The sequence below is a fragment of the Falco naumanni genome, chromosome 4 (assembly GCF_017639655.2).
Source record: "Falco naumanni isolate bFalNau1 chromosome 4, bFalNau1.pat, whole genome shotgun sequence".
NCBI lineage: Eukaryota > Metazoa > Chordata > Aves > Falconiformes > Falconidae > Falco > Falco naumanni.
Window position 1 is genome coordinate 44,643,540 of NC_054057.1, and position 23,736 is coordinate 44,667,275.

At 39.2% G+C, this 23,736-nt stretch overlaps 1 protein-coding gene and 1 long non-coding RNA gene across 3 annotated transcripts in view; both read left to right on the plus strand.

Moving 5' to 3' along the window:
* The window catches only part of ACBD5 (acyl-CoA binding domain containing 5), a 31,036-nt gene extending 9,144 nt beyond the window's left edge, over positions 1–21,892 (plus strand). For both annotated transcript variants that reach the window (XM_040593619.1, XM_040593620.1), the window contains 8 exons: positions 9,310–9,447; positions 10,214–10,414; positions 11,136–11,242; positions 13,246–13,522; positions 14,822–15,021; positions 16,627–16,677; positions 16,960–17,069; positions 20,974–21,892. In XM_040593619.1, coding sequence (XP_040449553.1) covers positions 9,310–9,447; positions 10,214–10,414; positions 11,136–11,242; positions 13,246–13,522; positions 14,822–15,021; positions 16,627–16,677; positions 16,960–17,069; positions 20,974–20,986 — 1,097 coding nt within the window. In that variant the 3' untranslated portion in view covers positions 20,987–21,892. The remainder of the gene's footprint in view (positions 1–9,309; positions 9,448–10,213; positions 10,415–11,135; positions 11,243–13,245; positions 13,523–14,821; positions 15,022–16,626; positions 16,678–16,959; positions 17,070–20,973) is intronic.
* Positions 17,852–19,524, plus strand: LOC121088028. The gene is made up of 2 exons (XR_005827810.1): positions 17,852–17,943; positions 18,090–19,524. It is a non-coding gene; the product is annotated as an uncharacterized LOC121088028 (long non-coding RNA).
* Positions 21,893–23,736: the final 1,844 nt, after the last annotated feature.

Sequence of the window (23,736 nt, forward strand, 5' to 3'; positions counted from 1 at the left end):
TGGAAATTGGGACCCTTCTCTTGAGTCTCTTAAGTCATACTGTACACCCCCATCTTCTGGCCCATTCTGGTTTGCTTCCATCACATTTCAATCTGTATGAAGATCATTATCTAATTGTTTAAGAATTGCGTACACTTCCTCAGAATCAAGACTATTCTTGATTTTGTTAAAGAGATTGTCTGGAAGTTTAGTGTACATCAACTATGGCTGGTGTATCATCTCTAGCAGATTGGCCTCAACAGAAAGGTGTAGCCTTTTAAGATTGAATTTCTGTTCCTTGCGGTATCATTGAAAATGTTAAATACAAACCACTGAAATACTGACTTCCTGAATCAATAGAGCTTGTGGCTGTCCATAATAAAGAGCACTGAAGCCTGACATGTAGTATTAAAATGACTTGTAACATTTACTAGACAACTAGGACAAACCTGCTGGATCCATGGGTTACGAATATCCAGACTTGGATGTGTTGGTAAAGAAAAGAAAATGGAGAATTTCCTCCAATAGGCTGAGCAAATCTGAGGGGTATTTCAAAAGCATGTAACCTGGGTAGTGTTCAGAAAGCTGTTGTGGTTTAATCCCAGCCAGCAACTAAGTACCACTCAGTCACTTGCTCACACACCTCCACACACCCTACCCCTCGGTGGGATGGGGAGGAGAATTGGGAAAAAAAAGTAAAGCCCATGGGATGAGATAAGAACAGTTTAATAATTGACATGAAGTATAATAATAATAGTAACTGTAAGGAAAAGGGAGGTAACAAAAAGAGAAATAAAATTCAAGAGAGAAAAAACCCCCAAAACCCAAAAAAACAAGTGATGCACGATACAATCACTTATGACCTGATGCCCAGGCAGGTATTCCTTGCCTTGGTTAACTTCACCCAGTGTATATGCTGAGCATGATACCATGTGGTATGGAATATCCCTTTGGACAGTTTGGATCAGCTGTCCTGCTGTGTCCCCTCCCAACTTCTTGTGCCCCTCCAGCCTTCTTGCTGGTAGGGCATGAGAATCTCAAAAGTCCTTGACTGTGTTGTTGCCAGGTATTTATACTAAAACATCAGTGTGTTATCAACATTACTGTCATGTTAAATCCAAAACACAGCATTGTACTAGCTACTAGGAAGAAAATTGTCTCAGCTGAAACCAGGACAAAAGCTCATCCTATATCTGTGAAAAGTGTAGGTTCTCTGGCAGGTTCAGTCAGCAGACTCTGACAGGTATGAAGTACTTCTTTACAGAGAAAATTATTGACAAAATATTTTCAGGTATATAAAATACTAGATATCAAATACTAGATATCAAAGAAAGTGGGCTTTTAGCTGTTACAGCACTGCAGAAGAGAACAGGTAACTGCTGCTGTGTTCCAGAAGGACGCTTGTGCTTGCAGCTGCTGGAAGGGTAGGGGGAGGACTGTTGGAGGTTAAGGTGGAGGGGTGCTTTTGAAAAGCAGCCTTTTAACTTTTTGCACTTACTAATAAATGCACAAGAAATCTGATGTCCAAGATGCTAGACAGACAGAGAATCTTCAAAACACCATCGTTCAGTGAATTTGAAGTTTTCAGAATGGTCATTCAAACTTTCTTGGTATGTATATATGCCTGAAGAAGCTGGCTAGAATTGGCACACTACTGATGTGATACTGGGTGAAACACATTGAGAGTTTCGGAGCCATCTCATCCTTCTGAATGTTTCCTTGAGAATGTTTGTGGATGCTTTCTGTTTTTTTCTGAATGTGAGTAGATCCAAAGGAGGACAAGAAAATCCCTACCTAACAGGCCTGCACTATTTCAACAACTAAGCAAAGTATCTGGAAACTGTTCACAAGTTCTTATTCTCCTGTATACTTTCTGCTTCGTGACAAGGCAGTTAGTCTGTTTTAAAAATCCTGCTAAATAAACATGACCCTTTGCTTTTATGCTTAGTAGTACTCATTTTAAGTCTTTGAAGACTAAATGTTGCCTCCAGTAATGACAAGTTACGAATTGCAGAGGCTGTGTATAGTTTCAGCATTATAATACTCCTAAACTTTCTTGTCCTAATGAGTGTTTCTCTCCTGAAAACTTTGCTCCCAGCTCTACTGCAATTACACCAGATGAAGCCTTATTGAAGCAAGGTGACTCATTGCTGTATATGCTGGCTTTGGGCAGTGCTGATTGCAGTTTAGTGTGTTTACACCGGGAGCCCATACAGGGCACAGCTTCTCTGAATGGCAGAAGTTGGCCTGGCTCACAGGCAGATATGGTTATTTAGCATTGGATATGGGAACTAGGTTTAAAAGATGATACTGAGGTCTGTGTGCTTTTAGAATGAGCAAATACATAAGCCCTTCTATTTCAAAGATGGTAGTTTCCCCTTGGAGGGAAGGACTGTACTTGAAAAAAGTGAGTCTATTCTTAATTATTATTTTCCAGGTAGAAGCTCTTTTTTTATGCTTTAAATGCAATATATTTTCCAGCTGTGCTTCTGTAGATTGCATATGATTACTTTCACTTTTCAAGTAGTTCTATTTTCTCAAAGAGCTTCTTACGTTATTTTCAACATCTTTGCTTTGTAGTAGAGCATTTGGTGGCATGCTCTTCCGGCTTGTATGTGGTCCTCATCTGTGAAAACAGTCTGTTTGCTTCATAAACTCATTTTTCATTTCTGTTTGACTTCAGAGATACTTGCTAAACTGATTTGCTTCATTCTTTTTTTTCTCACTAGGATTTTTAAGGAACTCAGTGGCTGTGAATCTTCTTAATGCTTTTTAAGGGGGGTTTGGTGAGAAGAGCTAAAATCCTGTGTCACTCTGAAATTATTGTGCCTTAGTAGGATACATCAAATGGGTGGCAGCACCACAGCTAGGAGATGCATTGGGGACGGAGGAGTTGGTGGGTGGGTGAGGGGTTTCTAAAATTCCATCCTTTACACTTTCTCCTCTTCTAGTTTCCAATGATAAGCTAACAGCTATAATCAAGGTTACAGACTATATTCAGGGAGGCTAGTGTGAAACTTAATCTACAAATATTTTTTGCTAATATTCCAGTGGTTTAGTTTACCTTCAGAAGCGTTTAGAACATTCTCTGCAGTGTTTGCTGCAGGATGGGATTATTATAGGATTAAGTTCTGGGCCAGCGAGTGCCAAGGTCAACTCAACAGAGAGTGTCAGTGAGACGTCTCAACAAGCTATGGCTTGTTGTGTTGCAATACATACCTGCTTTCCAGTTTAGATCTGAGCCTACTTTGTGACTTGACTTTAAACTGATGGTTTTATGCCAGCGCTGTCTAACAATGTTGGAAATTGGGGCAGAGCATCGGTATAGCTCAAGCCTGAGGATGTCAGCAGCTCCTCTGTCATACAGAGCAGAGAGTATCTCCACAGGGTGAACAGCAGAGTATGCAAATGTGAGAATGTAAAATTAAAAATTGTTTCCTTCGAAGTGAAGGGAGCTAAGAGAAGCTTTCTTCCATGAAAAGAGAAGCCTGTCTGTTCTGTTTAATGCTGGATTGAGTCAACATGAAGATGTTTTGTGTGTGATTGGTCATTGGCTGGCTGGAAGAAAAAAATCCAGGTCCAACAGTTCCCTGCAAAGGAGAAAGTGAGTTGTCAAAGCTCTTTGGGTTTTGAGAATCTAGCAGGTGTACCACTTGCTATAGAATGTTGGTGTCTTACAATTTTAGAAGTCTCACTTGTAGTTAAGAACTTGTGATGAGAGAACTGAAATCCAGATTTCTCACAGCTCTGGTCTACAAAGACAAGCTACAAACAAGAAGTAGACAGAGGTATGGGAGGCTGGGGAAGAACAGATGTAGGAGTTGTATCTTGATTGCTCTCAGAAAAGCGCTCAGTGGACATGGGGTGATGTTTCATGTATAACTCTGTTACAGCAAAAAATTATTTTAATCATAGTCTGCAAGATGTATGGAAAAGCCATTTGTGTTGTCTGTGAGGCTGTGTTTAATATGGGCATTGTAAAATGTTCAACTACTGTTCAACTGGTAGGCTTGGAGTAGGTGGCAGGAGAATATAATCTTAATGTCATTTCCTGGTGGGTTTTTTTTTGTTTTTCTTGTACAGGACAAAACAATTTTTTATCCAGGCTACAATATTGTAGATCAGAGTTTCTGGACTAAAAGCGACTCAGCAATATGGTTTTCTGTTGCTTTCAAGTGTAACTCATTTTTCTTTATGGGGTTCTGAGTTCGCTACGTTCGTGTTTTCTGTTTTCTGGAACAAAACTGAGAGTGTAATGCTCCTCTCTACTTGCCACACAAAGTAAAAGTTCCAGATGTTGACACTATCTCTTCCGCACAGAAGAGAGCCTAGCAAGTCCTGCTCATTCTCCCAGAGGGAAGTAGTACCAAACCTGGGGACATCATGGATCCTGGAATGATCTTACTGTTCTTGCAAGTTACTGTAAATATCTAAGAAGCAGGTATTCTTTGTGTTTGTTCTTGCACATAATTGTTGGCTAAGGTGTTGACAGTAAGTTGGCACAGCCTAAATTCATTGGTCTTACTGCATGTGCACCGTGTAACTGAGCAGCATGTGCTTGGTGGCCCTGTACTCTGGATGTCTGGTGGCCTTCGTGGAACTACCTGCCAGTGCTGGGAATGCCAGTGGGGCAGCTGCTGTTCTCCCTGGGCTGCTTGCTTTCAGGAAATCCCAGGCAGGTTGTCTCTGCTGGCAGAAGGCTCAGGAGCATCAGGGAGGAGGGAGATCTTAAGTCAACTGAAACCTTGGTAACCTTACTTACATGGAACGTACTCTGAAAATGTGAGGGAACAGGTGTTGGTTGGAGATGGTATGGATGGAGATGAGAAACTCAGTAGATATTGAAAAGTGTAAAGGTCCAGGATGGCTTGTCAGTAATCCTAAATACCGTATTTGCAAGTTAATATAAATCTCTGAGAAGCTGCTATTTATCTGTATTTGTTCTTATCCACAAACTATTGTTTTGATGTTTATAAACGTTAAATAAAGACGTTCATATTGTTGACTAAATTGTTTCATGAAATACAGTGGCATCTCTTCAAGTGTACAGCTGAAAAACATATAAGCAGTGATAGGAATGCTGGCAAAATAAGACTGTAGTGTTTTGGAATATATTAAAAATAAAACTGAGGGGCTTCTTTTTCTGTTACAGTAAAGCTTAGGAAGACTAAACAACAAAAAAGGAAAACTGTATAGAGGAAGATCTGGCTGCCACAACCTGCGTACTTAGGGAATACATTTTTCGGGGAACTTACACTTAATGCACTTAAAATTAAAAGTGGTGAAACAGGGGAAGTTAAGGAATTTTGTATTTTTATGTCTCTATTGTTGACAGACCCTTCTAAAATCTCTTTTTATTTGTGATGGCAGCTTGAGTACTGTAGAACAGATGTTACAGAGCAGGCAGGGGCCCTGGAAATTTTCTTTGTAGTGTGCTTTATTAAAAAGAATGGAAGGAAATGAGGGTATAGGAACTCTTGTTCTTCTAGCTGAAGAGCTTATTGCTCCCAGATGCTTGAATGTACCTCTCCTTTCTTACTGCATTCACTCCTTGCAGTATTTTGGATACACCCTTTTTAAAAAGGAGGTAGAGATTTGTATAACCAAGTGTATTGGAAATGGCAGAACATGGTTGCATAAACTTGGAATTGAAGCAGGGAGCCTGCTTGGATCCATAACAGGCAGGAAGCATCAGGTTATGATGGCAAGAAAAGAATTGTAGTTACTTGATCAAACCAATTTTGTATAGTGTATATGGCTCTCTGAGACTTTATATAAAATGTAGGTAATGGAAATGATCTTTTAGTGGCCAAGATTTTACTGCTATTGAGTAGATAATAATTAAGTCATGGAATTTTACAAAAGCACATAATTTTTATTAAATAAGGGTGTACACAGCTAGTTAAATGTTTTATGATGCGTTTCACCTGCTGTTGTAGACTGTCTCATGATCGCTGGTATTTGCAAAGAATGTAAAAGGCTGTAGGACTTGTGTGAGGATGCTGTGTTGTGCTAACTCAACCATCAGTACAGCTCCAGCAGTGCATGCTAATTTTGTATAAGAAATACGTGACTGTTCAGAAAACCAGAAATACAAGGCATTTGAGAAAAACCTGCTAAGCTAGGTTTTATTTGTAAAATTACTCTCAAGCTGGGGCAGACCCACAGAGGTATTTAAGCTTCTAACTGCTATCTGGGTAACAAAAATTGCCTTGAAATATGTGGGGAGTTAGAAATCAAATACATATTTTTGAGAAACTTGTCCCTGCTATATAGGTCATTGAGAAGAATTGTAGTGCTGCCTTTAAAGTAATGTATTTAGAATTTCTCTTAGGAAATCTCTTAATAAAGCTGAAATGAGAAAACAAACATCTAGTGAAAGCTTGTAGAGAGGCTGTGTGTCTGTTCTTCACACCCTTTCTTTCTTGGCGTTTTCTTTTGTTAAATCCTTCTTCCTTCTGTTTGCATGTTGTTAGTATTACACAGCTCTTACTATATAGCATTAAAAAAAAACAAACCCGAACAAAAAAAACCAAAACCAAACCCTACCAAAAACCCAAACGGTCCAGGCTTTTATAGAACATAACTCCTTGAATGGCTACAGAGCAGTACTGCTTTGATTTAGAAAATTCTCACAAATGTCACGGTTCAGTGTTGTAGGCAGTGAGATGAAAATAATAAACCAAGAGGGATTCTCTAAGTATCTAAACCGGGGCAGCAGAAAAAGCTGCTAACCTTTTGCCTGCAGTTGAAGTGGGTAAACAAGAATAAAAGGGTGGATGGATGGCTGGGATTAGCACAAGGCATATAAAGTTTTAAAAGCTTGCTTGACTTGTATCATTTGTATTAGAAGATACATGCCTCAGGAAGTAGCTATTAACCTGTCAGCAGGGACTGTAGAAGTCACTACTAGTTGGCTCTGTTTAGTCTTTAACCCTGTCACCTCCAGTATTATTCATTATTGCTGCTTTCTTGGCAGATGCTTGGAGTAAAAAGGAGGATGGCAGCAAACCGTGGTTTTTACGATGTAGTAAAAGTAATTGGGGATGGATGTGACGAGGATAGCAGTGTAAGGGTTCTGAGGAACAGTACGCAACAAAGCGTGGTATTTCAAGTGGCCAGAACTGTGTGCCATGCTGTGTTCTGCAGGCTCTGTCAGCGATGCCTCTTCATGGTCTTTAGGAGCATTGCTGCTAAGAGTGACTGTGGAAGAAATACGATCCTGATGGATTTCAGTTATTTGGGTGTTCCATGACATGATACCGTGAATCTGTTACTGCTGATACTTTCTTCCAGTTTCACCTATTTAAATGTATGTGATGTATCACTTGGAAGTTCCCCAAATGAATGATTTCCTTACTGAAATTAAGTGAAGAGAGAACATGCTTGAATGTTCGAAAACCTTCCCTTCAAAAAGGAAAAAAGTACATCTTAAGAAAAAAAGCTTATGATATAGCTGGGGCTCTTTACAATATCTTTGGTAGTGTGAGTTTTACAGTTTTAATTCGCCTTACTTCACAGCTAAATGTTCCTCCTAGTCTGGTCTTTCCTGTTTACTCCCACGACTGGGTAGGACACATGGATGATTGTGCCCCCGCTCCCTTTTTGTTTCAAAGGGAGGGGTGATGCCTGCCTGACTGTGCCCAGGGAGCTGTGGCTGTGCTTAATGCATGTGTTGTGAGGACTTAACTGCTACCTTGTCCTCCTCATGCTTCTGATTCTCAGAAAAAAGTCTTGAGAATTAGGTTTCCAGTAAATGAAACATGCTTATGAGAAATAAACTGGAAACATGTTGGGATTTTTCATTTGTGAAACAAATTTCCTTGCAAGTAAGAAGTGTTTTTCAGTGAGGAGAAAATGAGCATAGGCTTGCTTATATTCTTGTCATCTGCAAGACAATAGCTTTGCCACTTTGCTTTTTACAATAAAGAAGCGGTTTTTAAAATCTTCAGATAAAAGTTGGATTAAATCTGCCCAAAACAGTGATGTAGGGTGCCCATAGAAACCTTACCTTGCATTAAAACTTAAGGTGAACAGGATATTTAGCATATTATTTCTATTCAAGAGCTTATGTTATTTTGCCTTTTTTTTTTTTTTTTTTTTTTTTTTTTTAGCACTATGGCTAAGCTTTGAAACTAGAAGAATGCGGGAAGGCCCTTCATTGCACAATTAAAGCAGAAAACCCTTAGCTCTAAACTACCACGCAGTAAAGAAAGTAGTGGAGCTGGTTTGGCAGCTCCAGTGTAATTGGATATTATTTTGTTGTTTAATGTTAAGCCTAAACATAAGAATTAATCTTTCAAGGATATGACAAGGGAATGTAGAAATTATGCAGATGGAATGCTGTGGTGAGAAAACAGTCAGAATTCAGCCCTGGAGTCAACATGTAAGCTGTGCAAGTGTCTCGCACAAACTGTCCCCTCTTTGTACCTTAAGCACTCTGTCATAACTTAGGAGGCTGAAACGATCATCAGGATCTTTTTTACAGGAGGTGGTAGAATTGTCCCTTAAATCCCCCACATTTTTAAAGAATCTTTACCTTGCGATTCTTTATACAGTCAGAGTAAATTGTTTGTGATCCTTGGAGTAATCAAAGATGTGGAAAACAAGGATTTAGCAGTTACTTTGTCTAATTAAAGATTTGGCTTTTAAAATATTTATGTAATTAGTCATGCAAACAGATGCTCAGTGTATTTATTTCATCATCTTTTTCACTGAAATCAGAGAATTTATTTCCACGTGCCCTCTGCTAAGATAAAGACCTGTATAAACTTGGGTCTTCTTACCGCATTTTGCATCTGCTTAAATTGCTGCAGGAGAAGATGCATGGGGTATTGTGCTTACTTCTTTGGAATCCTGTTGCCCACATAATTGAATAGAATGTTTCAAAATCTGGCTTTGAATTGAGAGCAATTTTGAAGTATTTCAGCTCAAAAGGGAACTTCTATAAAAACATTACCTTTTGGGTTTAAAAGAGCATGGCCACATTGGTCCTAGCTAAACGTTACTACAGCTGTACCATAATTGTGGGTAATAGGCTTGGTCTGAGACTCGGTAGTGAAATTGGCCAGCTGTCTCTTTGCAGGAGGCTTCCTCAGAATCATTGAGAATCTCTACATCGGTAGTCAGGCACTCTGGTGATCTACAAGAGAAACATTAAACCAGTTAAGGAAGAGCTTACAGAAATGAAGCTGGCATTATTTGGTACATCTTCTAATACGGAAATACTTTTGTAGACCTACGAGTAATAGTTGGAGGGATTGGGGGGAGGGCTGTATGTTTGTTTCTTTTAAATTACATCTTTTTTTTCCTCTTTGAACTTTTTCTTAGACCTTAGCAATGTTATGAATTCCACTTCAAATATAAAGGCTGTGAATGGAAAAGCTGAAAGTAGTGATAGCGGAGCAGAATCAGAAGAGGAAGGGCTTCGTGAAGAGGAAGAAAAAGAACTGCAGCTAAATGGAAAGGGTATGTTTTCTGCACTTGGACCATTATCTCTTCCAAAATTATTCTTAAATACCTAAGTGGCAGGAAATCAGAAAGGATCATGAATGCTGTCCTTCTTCAGGAGAATTAGGTGGAAATACATGTGGATGTATGTGTGAAAATGGCAGTGTCTCAAGTTGGGTTTTAAGACTTAGAACTAGTACAAATTTGTGAGCTGTGCCGTACAATTTCTGACTCAGCTAGAAAGTTCTGTCAGTAGTTTAGCTAAAAGTCTGAATTGTTCTGGATTTTGTTGCCTGTGCTGTTTGTAAGAGCTGTGAATGGCTACATGGGCTGTAAGAGTAGAATTGAAAATCACTTTTTTTTTTTTTCCTTCAAACAAAATAAATCAGAACTTTCACTGAGATTCATTTAGGGGGTACATAAAGAGTTTTGAGAAATACCAGCATCAAGTAAAAACCAAATGAAATTATATATTTAGAATGGTATAGTTTTTTTCCTCCAAGGACGTTAGGATTATTATTCAGTTTATCAAAGACATCAACTTTGGATCTGCTTACTTACATTTTAAAGATCATCTGCTCTTTATGCAAATTAAATTTTATATTTATGCTTTTTACAAGAACAGAACAATCCCTGTGACTGTGAATCTAGGAGCACTTAAATATTTTGTTCTGCAGATACATTATACATACAATCCATTAGAAAGTTAACTACTTGGAGAAATGTATTGCAAGCTATTAGGTGCATACCTTTCTATTTGCAAGGTTTCCTTGTTCTTTTACAGACTATAAGAATGTGAAACCAGAATCTGCAGCTGCTAAGGATTTGGAAAGTATTGTCTCTAATGGCTGTTACAAGGACAGCTTCATCCCAGATATGCAGAACGTCCTCCAGACCAAATCTGCCCTGAATGGCTTGAACCAGGAGGAAGAAATAAAGAAAACAGAGCTAAGCCTAGAAATAGCTAATAACAGTGCTCACCAAGGTATTGTCCTTGCAAGACCATGTTTTCAGTTGCACATGTTTTTAATGGAAAAATTTTCTTGAAAGCTTAATCCTGGGGTTCAGAGACTAGCAATGGTGTCTTCCAGTTGTAGAAACCTGAAGAAAGAATACTCCAAAATAAAACATCAAATGAGTCTTTAAATAAGTTTAAAATACATCTTCGTAGGAGGTCCTACGAGAAAGAGAGAGATTGAATTAGGAGACAAAGAAGCGCAAAATCACAGAAGTGCAATTGTTTTAAAATGATTATGCTACCTATGCAAATACTGTTTGCCTTTGACAGCTAATTTGTAGTGAAATGAAAATGACTAGTATCTTATTTGTCATTCTCAAAGGCTGAACATACTGTAAGTGCCAGTTTATTGAAACTGATGTCTAAAGATATAATTTTAAAACTAACAGGTAGTTTTAGGCAAAACTGCTTTGTACTGAGCTTGGGAAGGAGAGTGGAATGAACAAGGTAGAATTAAAATGATCAACTTCTAATGCAGAAATGCCAATATGAGGTATAGTTTTCCCATTAGTAAAAGTTTTATATAATTCCTGTGTTACCTCTTCATTCAGGATCTAACTTTAGGATGACAGTTGTAAATAAAAGGGGCATAAGTTGAAGCTCATGTAGACTTTTTAACTCCTTGCTTTACTCTTTGACAGGGTAGGTTCACATTTACGAAACATGCGCATATCTCCTTTCCATACAGGTGCAAATGAAGAGAATACTGAAGAGGTCTCAGCAGCTCAGCACTTAACCAGTGATTCAGACAGTGAAGTTTATTGTGACTCTATGGAGCAACTTGGACTAGAAGAGGTAGGGTCTTCGTATTCCTAGGTGTATTTTGAAACTGGTATGCTTACTTTTAAATAGGTTCCTATCTATCAGGTGAACCTGGACACACAGAGGTGAAGTAACTTGTGTGCCTTCCTCCTGTTTGGACTATAGCTTTTTTGATTTTTTTATTGTCGGTCTTTTACAACTTGATTACTACTGATCTAAAAGCCTTGACATTTTTGCCCTCAGAGAATTTGTGAGGGGAAGGTACTGAAAACAGCAGTACAAAGAAACTAAGGGCTGTGACCACAGATTAATTTAGGGTCTCATAACATATATAGGGACCAGAATCCATCTGGATCCAACTCCTCTTAAGAAGCAATGGGTGTCTTTGCCACACTGAAGTTTTTGCATGTTCTTTTTCTGGCCTGATGAATCCTGCATTTGTTTCTTAGAATAAATAGAGAGTAAGCTTTAGCAGGTGGCCTGTAGGCCAATGCCTGAAAGTGGCTTAGGTCTAAAGAAGTGGGAGATGACAATGATTTCTGGATTCTCTTGTACTCTCTTTAGCCATAATATGTGTGTCTGACTTTCATGGTAAAAGGTGGGCACCAACTATGCTGGCTTAGTTTTGACTGAATTTGTGCTCCTGCTTATTGTGTGAACTGCAATCTTAGTTGGCTTACTGGCTTGGACCTCCTTCAGAGGTCCAGTTTAAGTGTGGACTTGCAGATTGTACTCACCTAGTTTCCTGATTCTGGGCAGGAATATATGAATGATGCATGGGATCAGAAAGACCAGTAAGCACTCTAATACTGCATCATTCTCTTGTCTAGCTGTTTCTTGAGGATCTAGAGAATTCCATTTAGCAAATCAAAATTCTACTGAGTAATGAAGTTGTTGGGAAAGGTGATTTGGTAGAAGTGCTGCAAGTACTCTTACCTAAGTGGTTTCCCAATCATCTTATTGAGTATTGTTCAAGCTTGTTTGAGATTCTTTAATTGAAGTGGGTGGATAATTTGTTAAAGAGTTTCTCAACCTGCATGAGAAAAGTTCTAGTTTTGAACAAAATAACAAATGTTCAGGTATATGTAAATAAATATACAAGTGGAACAACAGTTGGATCAATTCAGACTGAAGAGGTTCATTTAAAGAATTAAATACAGCTTTGTATTGGAAAATATGTAGCAAACACTCTGTCCTTCAATTCTGATGATACAGGTTTATGAACTGCTGTTTCACACAGGATTTTGGCAGAAGATTACATTTCATTGCCCCCTTTTTGGTTATTTTGGCTTTTTCGTGGAGTTATTTTTCAGCTAGCTGAGGTCTCCAGTCTGCTTCAGTGTATACTTGTGCAGTGCTTGTCCTTGCACTGAACAAAGGGTTCCTTGTACCATCTTAAGGCAGTCCTGTTGGCAGAGCATGTAATTGTGACCTGATCAATGCATATCTCATCCATTTTTAATATCTTCCTACAGTACCACCAATTTTGAGTAAGAATATGATGGAATACTGTGCCTTTTTTTTGTTTGGTGAGAGGTACAGGGTGCAGCCAAGCTTTTTGGAACAAGTTGATGTGATGCAATGGGATCCCTTTACTGTAAGTGTAACCACTGCCTACTCAAGGTTGCTGATAGCATGTGACTTTTGAAAGCATGGCTCACAAATGCGAGTTAGGATACTACTTGATATCCTAACTGTTTAGGAAGCAAAGCCAGTTTTACAAGGGAAAACTGAAGATTTTCAGATCTTAACGTTCTATTTTAGTAATTACTGAGTATTGCTGTATGTTGGAAGTGTCTACAGTGATTCCAAGTGGTGTCACTGTTTTGAGAATATTTGCCTCAACACATTTTCAGTCTGAGAAGGACATTTAGGCAATAGTTGGCATGTTCTACTGGACAACAACTGCTCCTGTTAAAAGAAAAGTCTTAATTCTGGGCAAACTAAAGTGAAACTCGAGATGATGCGTCTTCCTTTTTTTTTGGTTAACTGTCATATTTTACAGAATTTAATTACTTGCTAATGTTAATTTGTAGCCCTTGGAGATCATCACATCAGCTAAAGGATCTTTAAAGCATTCATCCCATTTCTTGGATGTAGATCACAGTCTTCTGTTAGAAAATACGGATTTTCCAAGGCGTGCTTGCATGACTTATGGGAATCTCCAACCTGGAAATACTGTAGAGGGGCCAGCTCAAGAACAGGGTGAAGTCAAGTGTGGAGGAGAAGATGGCAAAGCCAGTAATGGGGGCCCTCACAAGGAGAAGAAAAGTGGAGAAAAAGCAGATTTCTACGGTGTCAGAAGAGGGAGAGGTACTGTGCATGCTGCTTTTGTGTTCCCCACTCTCCTGACTGCCAAAAGTCACTGGTGCTGGAGAAGTACTTGTCAACATTCTCCAGTAAGGTGGTCAGTCATGCTGTATAGTGCTTCTGTCATTCACAATAAAAAAGATAACAAAATCCTAATTACAGTGGGTAGCAATCAGTTGTGTCTTCAGAGTATTTATTTCATTCATAGTAAGTATTACAAAAGGATTTTCTTGTGCTATAGAGATCTTGTATAAGCACGTTGGCTTCTTCTGTTTTGGCTTCCCTTAAACTCCAGCTGCTGTTCATGGCACCTGTCTGTTTAGAAATTTAATCTTCAAAAGCTGTCTGTGCATAAGAAGAGTTTCTTTACAAGTTACATATTTATTTTTAAATGCATATGCATTTATATCTCTATGGTGACTTTACTTGAAACCATGGAACATCTTGGAAAGGTATCAGTGATGCATTGTTTTCTATATAATTGGAGTGTTAGCCACACTTCTGAGTGACTCTGATACTATCTATTGTGATTCGTAATAAGATGTTCAATTTCTGTTGGATCTCTGCTCTTTTTAATTCCCTAATACTTCTAATACTGTCACCTAGGCGTAGTACCATATGCCAGTGGTATGATCTACAAAGGGTAAAGATTATTGTACTAAAAAAAAAGGCAGGAAGTATTTTATATATATGTATGCCTTTTTGTATGGCACCTGTATGTAATCAGATGCAAAATTAAAAAGAAAATCCATTTATGTGGCAAACTGTTGTGAAGGGTATATTATAGTTTAACCCTCTCCCCTTCTCTCTTTTGTTGTTTTACTTAGGTTTGCTGCTTGCAGGCAGAAACATGATAGGCTAGCTGTACATAGTTTAAAGGAGTACTGTAGGTTTCAAAGAATTATCTTTTCTCATTAGTCTATTCCAGTGTTCTTTGTTTTCCAGCTGGAAACTGTGCCAAACTTAAAACACACCTTCCCTTGATAATAAGACAGCTATTACTTTTTGCTAGGACAGAATTTACTGCTGAACTTGACTGGATGTAAATTAATAATTTTTTGCTAAATGTTTATGCATTTCTAGGACCTTGAATGACACTGTCACACTGAGGCTGTAGGGAAGCATCTCAAATGATGTTGCAGTAACCTCCCAGTGCTTTTGAACTGTCTGAACATAGTATGACTAGGAGTACCACACTGAGCTTGGGAGGGAGAAAGCTGAACTGTTAAAATAAACATTTTCAGTAAGAGTTGGTAGCCCATCCTGTGGTTTATCTGTCTATTTTTTTCTCCCTCAAAATAGGGCATAGACTTCAGCCTCTAGGAGATGGTTCACAAGGTGGTCAGATGGGTAGTGGAGGGGACGGAGAGCGCTGGGGATCCGACAGAGGACCCAGGGGTAGCCTCAATGAACAGATTGCAGTAGTGCTGATGCGATTGCAAGAAGACATGCAGAATGTCCTTCAGAGGCTGCATATGCTGGAGGCGGTTACAGCATCACAGGTATTATTCACTGAAGTTATTCGATTACTTTTTATTAAATGTCCTTGGATATGTTTATGCTTTTTAAAATTAAGATTTCAGACAATATTTTCTTAAACTGCGGAGACATTTCAGTTACATTCTGTAGTTTATTCCAACTTATAATTTCTTACTGGTACCTAGTCTCAGGAGCACAATTCAGAACCCTTTTACATGTGAGCAGAAACATGCATTTTGACCTAAATATTAACCATTTATTATTATACTGATTTCTGATCAGACTAATCTTAGCCATAGTTATTGATACACTTTACATAGCTGCTACGTGGAGATTTCCTAGTTAATGTTAGTAATAAGTGATCCCAGATAATTTTTTGATCAGTAGATCTCAAAGCATTTTCAAAGTGAGAAATTATCTTAATCTTCCAGACTGGTAAACGTTTGCAAGGCAGAACTTCTGATTTCATTTTTCAGTTAGCAGAAGTCTGATTCTTCATAGCATTCTTGCTCCGCAAAGTAATCCAGCTTTCTTGGAATTTCACATCATGTATACAAGATAGGCAAAAGAAGTCTTAAGCAAGTATAGATATTTACTGATATAGTGTTTCTTTTTCCTTCTGTTTCAATGGAAATGCTGTATATTCAGGAGAATAGAATATGCTGTGAGTATAGTTGAACCAGCAACCCAGTGTTTGGTTTTGTTTGACTTACTGATGTATTTTGATCTACCTGGGAATGAAAGAGCTGTACAAGCAGTATCCTATGGGATGCATACTCCAAATCTAAGGCAGCCAGGGAAAAGGATTTATTAAAACCATGATCTCACTCCATCACAGCTATTCAAGAATCTGATGTTTGAATACAGAATGATATTCTTTTTTTTTTGCCTGAGCAATATATGAAGAAACAGTAAAAGATTCTTCCCCAGCAGTTCATGCTGTGCTTGCTACCCCTACCTAAGAAGAAGCAGAAGCTTCTTTATCTAAGAACTTTATCTAAGTCACACTTAGATAAGTTAAGAAACACCTAGAAAACTGACTGCTTTGTTTTTGTGGAAGCACCACATAGTGTATGGGAATAGCCTTGAAAAGTTTCTGGTACTTCCCATTTTCTGGATTGCCTGGAAGATTTGGAACAGAGTATTCTCATTCCTTTATGCCGTTAGACATGCCTGTAGCTATAGCTAAGGGCAGACTGAAACAGTGCTTTTTGCCTTTGTATAGACTGGGGTTGAAACATGTAATCATACAAATTAGGCTGCTGGGATTTCTGCTCTGTGCTGCACCTGCGGGGACTGGACCAGAGTTGAGGAAGTTGCAATGAGCCGTTGGGCAGGGAGGCTTTGCAAAACTGTAAAGAGATCCAGTAAGTGATGCCGATTCATTTTTTAACACACAGAGATGTGATAAAAATGCTAGAAAGGGTAATGGAAACGTGAGAGGTAAGTTGGAAACTTGAGTGGTGAAAGGAGGGTTGCAGGGCTGTGGTTCTGTTCCTTAAACTGTCATATACGCAGACTGCAAAGCCTTCACACGGTGAAAAACTTCATATTCACATTTTGTGAAGCAGAAAAATTTTGATTGCAGTTTCCTTTTTATACTTACCAGCTTTTGTTTGTATTTAAAGGCAAAATCTGCAGCACTACACTCAAATTATCAGCCTGCCTCCTCTGTCAAGGTGAGATATTTTTTTTCTATTTGTAAAAAGCAATGTGAATGGTGAAAGCAGATGAGATGAATATTTTATGTCTAGCTCTTAGGATGTGCTTTTCATATTGTCTCTCTCTTGACAAGGAGATAAAAAATAATCTGTGTCTGAAGAAGTTATTTGATAATCTTTTTTCTGGTCTTACTAGTGTTTTCTGTTTTGATATGGTAGTTTTTGACGTGATTGAGAAGTATGTGGTGTTCAGTGTGTGCACACAGATTGCTGACTAGAATTTTTTTCTGTTTTCCTTAGAAACCATCATGGTGGCCCTTTGAAATTTCTCCGGGTATTTTAGCTTTTGCTGTCGTATGGCCATTTATTGCCCAGTGGTTGGTACATGTGTATCTTCAAAGAAAGCGAAGGTAAAGATGTGCATTCAGTAGGGCATATATATAGTGTATTTCATCTGTTTAAACCCGTACGTAGTATATCATGTTATGCAGACAGGACATAGAGTACTGTCTTCGTGCATAAGAAGAATGCAAGGGTGTGCGCTCAGTAAGGCTTTGACAGTGTATCTGGAACATCAGGTCAGTATCAAAATAAGGAGCTTGATAACAATTGCTTTGATAAAACCTGTTTCCTTGAGTTCTTTGTTTCAAGACATGTCTTGCTTAGTGTTGCATTGTATGCGTCAGTGACTCATAGCTCTGAAGATACAGGCTAAGGCAGATTGTAGAGTCCTTTGGTATGGTTATGATAGGAAAGTGCATGTTTCAGTCCCAAGAACTCAAGCCAAATGCGCAACAAGAAATTCTGGAAGATAACAGGAGTGCTTTCCATTAGCTGGGAATTCTAGGAAGAGACTTGTATAGTTGTGTTTGCTTTGAAGGTTTCTCAGCGTAAGAATGTATTGGTTAATTTTACTTCATAAGTGGTATGCTTTATATGTGGCAGTTTAGGTTAAGTCCACGAAATGTGATGCAGGATAAATAATTTCAGTGAGCATACATAAGTGGGCGAGGCTGGATAGCTTGGAAGTGTCTTCATGACACTGTCTGATACTCTCACTCCCAATATCCTCTTGAGCCATTTTCACTGCTTCTAGACTCTAGTCCCCTCATGCCACCAGAAAAATTTTTCCTATCATATCCTTTGCAAAGTCCCATCTGTCAGCTATTTCTCATTCAACATTTGCTAGCACCTTACTACGATATTTTTGTAACCTCTACTTTGACTTCCTTCAACTGAAGGACAGTTGTACTCTCATCTTACCTTTTTTAACTCTCAACTGCAGTAAACTCTCAACTTAGCACCCTGCTGCACGGCCTTCTGCCTGGTTTAAGTCTTCTGAGCCTCTTAACCTGTCACTCATTTATGGGGAACTTCATGCTGAACATCTGGGTACTTACATTGGAGCCTTTACTGCAGAAACACTAGAGTGTTCTCTAGTTGCCATGTACTTCAACCTCACACCTGACTTTGTTACCTTAGCATACCGTTTTTTCCTCTCTGTCAGTATGCAGAGTCTGCATATGTGTGGATCTTACTGCAATTAGCTTAAGTTGTTCTGGCTTTTTTGATATTTGACTGTTTTATGGTATAGTTTTCTCTCACCTGGTAAATCACAGAAACACAGAATGGTTGAGGTTGGGAGGCACTTCTGGTGGTCATCTGGTCCAAACCCCCTGCTCAAGCAGGGACACCTAGAGCCATTTGTTCAGGACCATGTCCAGATGGCTTCCAAGTAGCTCTGAGGAGGGAGACTCGCACAACCTCTCTGGGCAGCCTGTGCCAGCGTTCATCTCTCCTTATAGGAAAAATGCTCCAGTCCCTTTATCATCTTCATGGCCCTTCACTGGACTCTCTCCAGTATGTCCATGTCTCTCATAGCCAGAACTGGACACAGCCAGGTGTGGCCTCACCGGGGCTGAGTAGAGGGGAAGGATCACCCCCCTCGACCTTCTGAGAGGGATAATAAAGCTCGCCAGTGCCGTTGGCCTTCTTTGCTTCAAGGGCACGTTGCTGGCTCATGTTCCACTTGGTGTCCACCGGGACCCACATGTCCTTCTCTGCCAAGCTGCTTCCCAGCTGGGCAGGCCCCAGTATGTACTGGTGGCCTTATTTCCTCCCCAGGTGCTGGACTTCCCCTTGTTCTTCCTGAGGTTCCTTTCAATGCGTTTTTCCATCCTGTTGAGGTCCATCTGGATGGCAGCACCACCCTCTGGCATATCAGCCACTCCTCCCAGTTCTATGTCATCTGCAAATTTGCTGGGGGTGCACTCTGCCCCATCATCCAGGTGATTAATAAAGACGTTGAACGCATGCACTGCTAATTACTGGCCTCCAACTAGACTTCTGTCACTGATCACCACCCCCTGGGCCCAGCCCATGGTGTTGTAAACGATACGATGCCCACAAAGGCTACAGCTCTGCCAGGGAGTTACCCTGCCTCAGAGCTGTCATTAGCAGCATTGGTGTTAATTGCACTGCCTAATGCAACTAGAGATTGTGCCACTAAGGTTTTTAGGCAGTTACACGTTTTCCTTATTTCCTGCGCTGGTAAACAGAGATTGCCATTTCATCAGCAAGGACAAAGTTTTTTAAGATCAGTACAATTTTTTTAGTGTCTTACGTGAGGCTCCCATGAACTTTTGTGTTATTTAGCTAATAGCTCTTGAATGGCTGTGTTCTCTCTCTGAAGAGTATGCTGTTCTTGTAAACCTTTTTTGAGCATCTGTTCTGACCTCTAGCACCCTCAATTAATTCACAGGTTCAGTCAGAAATCAGTTTTTAGAAAAGCACCCTTTCTAGCAATTTTTGTAATATATTGTTCTAACGATTCAGAGCTTAAATGAATAAACAAATGGTAAATTATTTTTAGTTTGGATTTGTCGTCTTGCAGCTCTCATCCATTGGATTTTCCTAGATCTTTATCTAATCAACAGAGTCTGTAATGTGTTTTCCATGGTGGGTGCTTTATTACTATCATCAGGTCATCTCTTAATCTGTTGCTTAAACAAAACAGCTGGAGCAATTGGAATCTTATGTTAGGGTTGTTTTTTCCAGCCTTGGGATGGTGCTGGTGGCTTCACAGTTTGTCAATACTCTTTTTTTCTGGACACCAGGGTTTGTGCCACCGTCTACTAATGGTAATACCAGTCTCTGAAATACAGACAGTGCAGCCCTAGATAGTCCTTGGTTTGTTTACTCATTCATGGATTGTCTTAAAATGAGAAGAACTTCAAAAACAGAAACAACTAAAGAAATTTCTGTGTTCTTCAGCTTTGTTCTTTGTTTCTGAAGAAATCTACCCATAGCCAGAATTTAAGGATTATGCTTCTGCATCACCTTTCCACCTGGAGTTCCATCTCCTTTAGCAACGGGTAGGAAGTTGATCAGGTATACTCAGAGAGAAAACAGAATTGCAAAACAAGAGCCCTTCTCTGTTGTGCTGTTGCCAGTTTCAGCTTGTACTCTGTTAAGGTGTGTAAGCTTTTAGGCAACAGCTGTACACAGTACACATATTGACCGTATGTGTGTACTTTTAAAGTACATAAACTGAGGCAGAAACCAGGAGCCTGTGCTACCGCGTGAGTGAGGTTTTCTCATGGTGAGGCTGTGGAGCCACAACTCCTCCACTCTTGTGCAGTGGAGCAAAATCCATGGAACTGGTGGAAGGAAGGCAGGCCGCCTGTAGCCAACAGCTTTGTTTAGCTCGTGTCCCTGGGAAGGGATAGCTCAGCTCACCTTAGCACCCTGCTGCACGGCCTTCTGCCTGGTTTAAGTCTTCTGAGCCTCTTAACCTGCCACTCATTTATGGGGAACTTCATGCTGAACATCTGGGTACTTACATTGGAGCCTTTACTGCAGAAAGCTTGAAAACCCAAATCCCAGGGGCTCTAAAACCAGATCACAGATAGAAATATATTTTTAGTAATAATTGAGAGTTCTTCAGATTCAGCTGACACTTTTAGAACATTCTGACTGCATGTTTTCTGGAGTCACTGGAAAATCGGCTCCTAAGCATTGCTGTGCTGTAGGCTAGCAAACCACTGACTGATGCGGTCGGGGACTGTTCTGAGGAATTTAATCTGCAGCTCAGAACTCTTAGTGATGCTCTGTACTTCTCATTGTAAATTGTGCCAGTTTTGTAAACTTGCAGATTGTTTTATAACTTGAGGGCAAATGTCAGGTATCTTGAAGCAGTGTTGTATTTTCATTGATTGGAAATCATTTACGTGTAACCTTAATTGATTTTTTTTTATTTAGACAAAAAACATCTCATATGTGAAGGTACATTTATTTATTTGGTTCTTTTTCTAGAAAACTGAACTGAGAATTCATGACTTTGCTTGAAGACTTCTAGCAGAAGATAGCGCTGGAAAGCAAAGGAATTCTGAATTCTTATAGAATCTCAGAATCTGGGATGATGTTCTTTCTGTTATAGTAACATTTTGTACTACCTTTGAGCTAAACATTTAAGGATTAACATTATTGAAACTTGAATGATTCACGGCTCCTAGGTTACAAATAAATCCAACAATTCCATTCTCAAAACCATATGAACATTAATTATTTTGGAACATGCTTGCAGATGGGCCTTCAGTAATTACTGGTCTTGCTGATGTTAGATGATGAAGAAAGTAAAATCTTTGTAAAAGAATAAGTGAGAAAGATGTAAAACTGTCACTTTAATGTAGAAGTAATTTTATAATCACAGCATCCCTGCCTGTTTTTCCACAGGTTTACATATTATCAAATGAAAGCACTAGTAAAGTATGAATCAAAAACATTGTAAGCTGTTGGAAAAATATGATACAGCTCTAAGGAATTCAACTAGTTACCTTTGCTGCTAAACCAGTGTGAGGCAAATTTCCACGTGAACTGGTCAGAAATGAAATTGAATCCATCACTTATCCTTTTAAGATTATAAAGGAGATTTGGGAATTTGTGTCTTGAAAGTTAGAGCCATTAATAACAGGGACTGTTCAAATACAAGTTTGGAAACTGTGTGGTACAAGGGATCCATCTAAAGAGGCTGCACCTTATATTTTTAACTTTGGTAACTGTATACTTGTTGACAACAACTTGTTTTAACTGAAATATGTAGTTTAGGCACAAGGTGCTGGAAAATGAGATGAAAGCTATCTCTGTAATTATATCTCTTAAGAGCTGAAAAAGCTTAGTGCACTGTAAGTTTTCTGTTGTCAGTTTATGTCAAATTAAAATCAGATTTAATCTAGCCCTAATCCGTTGTGGACTTTTCCCAAGTCATATCACAGAAAATACCAGTTCTGGTATTGCTTTCTCTTACCCTTCTACGTCCTTTCAAAACAAAACTTTTCAGCTAATTTTGGTGCTGATTTCACACACCCCCACCCCCCTTTTCATGAACTATTTATTAACCAGAATGCAAACAGAATTACAACCTTGTGAAGTTTGCTTGATTAAAGCATGCTTTACACTTTATTTTAAAAAATTCAATATATTGTCTAAATCTCTGGGAATGTATTAAAATTCGATTTGACAAAACACTAAGACATGCATTTGCTATGAAGAACTGTATCATAACAAAACCCTGTGTTTAAGATCTGAATCTTCAGAAATTTCACCATATTACTGATGTGCTTTCATCCTCCAGCTGGACTACATATTACAGATTTTTCAGGAAAGTTATTTTTCATCCTTCCTAAAAAAATCTTCTCCAGTTTGGAAAAGATTTTTCATACAAGCTATACTGTATAAAAATGTAATCACAGAATTTAATGTTTGTTTTGCCAGAGCAATTTTAATCTTGTTTTTAGTCAAGTGTGGGTTTTTTTAAGAGTTACTTTTCCTACTTCTGATTTTCTTATTGTAAGGCTGAATTAAAAAATAAAATGGTCAGAACCTCTTTGAAGACTGCTGTAACAGTCAGATGGTTTCATGTGCCAGAGATCAGTTTGGGCATGAGATGTACTGACAACTCAGGTTTGAACAAAGCTTATGCTGGAAGGGAAGTTGCACTGTGACCTGAAGCCATGGTACCTGTAGCTTGAAGTTCTAGAGTGAGTGACTTCTTCTCATAAAATGATAAAAATGATTATACAGGAAGGATACTCTAGCTTGAAGGTCACTAAAAAAAAAAAAAAAAAAAGCTCCCGCAGCAGCGGATCGGATGAAGCACCCTGGAGTGCCTCCTGCCCCGGGCCATAGCCATGTTACACATAGGTGTCTAGCTTTTAGAGATGGTATGGACATTCTCCAAGGTACTTACCTGTTAACTTCCTACTGAAATAACTGTAGGCACGTGCTATCCTTGTTATTTATTCATGTTTCAATAAATCAGTCCCTTACTATTTCGTATTTTATCTTGGACTTTCTTAATGTGTAATAAATGCTGTACATTGGATGCTTTGGCTGTACAGAAGAGGCTGCTGGTTACATGGTGAAGCAGCAGTCTCAGAAATTGTAATACAAGTCACTTCTATAACCATTTACTTGTACCTCACAACCGGGCCTCAGCTACTAGGAGTTTCTCAAACTCCCTGTAACCTGAACAGATTTCCAGTTAGCTGGTGGTTTATCTTAAGTTAAGGAAAAAGATTTTCTTTATGATTTGCCCAGGTACAGAGAGACAGCTTTAACTTGGAGAAAGTGGCCAAAGCAGCTCACTGGAGCTTAGGCGTGGGGTGGGGTGTTCCAGCTGGCACTCAAACCTGCGTTGCCTAGCACTGGGGAGATGTAAACCCAGCTCAAAATTTCACTTGTGAAGCAAATACCTGGCTCGTTTCCTGCTGTGAATCCAGCTCCAGCTGAAAAGCTTAGGGTTGCTCTGGATGAAGGCGTAGGGAAGATTTCCACATGCTCAGGGTCCTGTTTCTCTCCTGCTCTGCACACTGTAGCAACACAGTATGTGCTGACGGAGATGGAGCCACTTGCCTTGTTCTGGTTACCACAGCAGAGCAGACTCCCAGCGGGAGTTACAGACCATCGAAGGACTCTTTGCTCTGCTGCAATTAAGTACAGAAACATAGCTTGTAATAAAGATTTCAGGAGGGTGGTGGCAAGTTATGAACTGAAGGGCAGACACACCTGTATTAGATG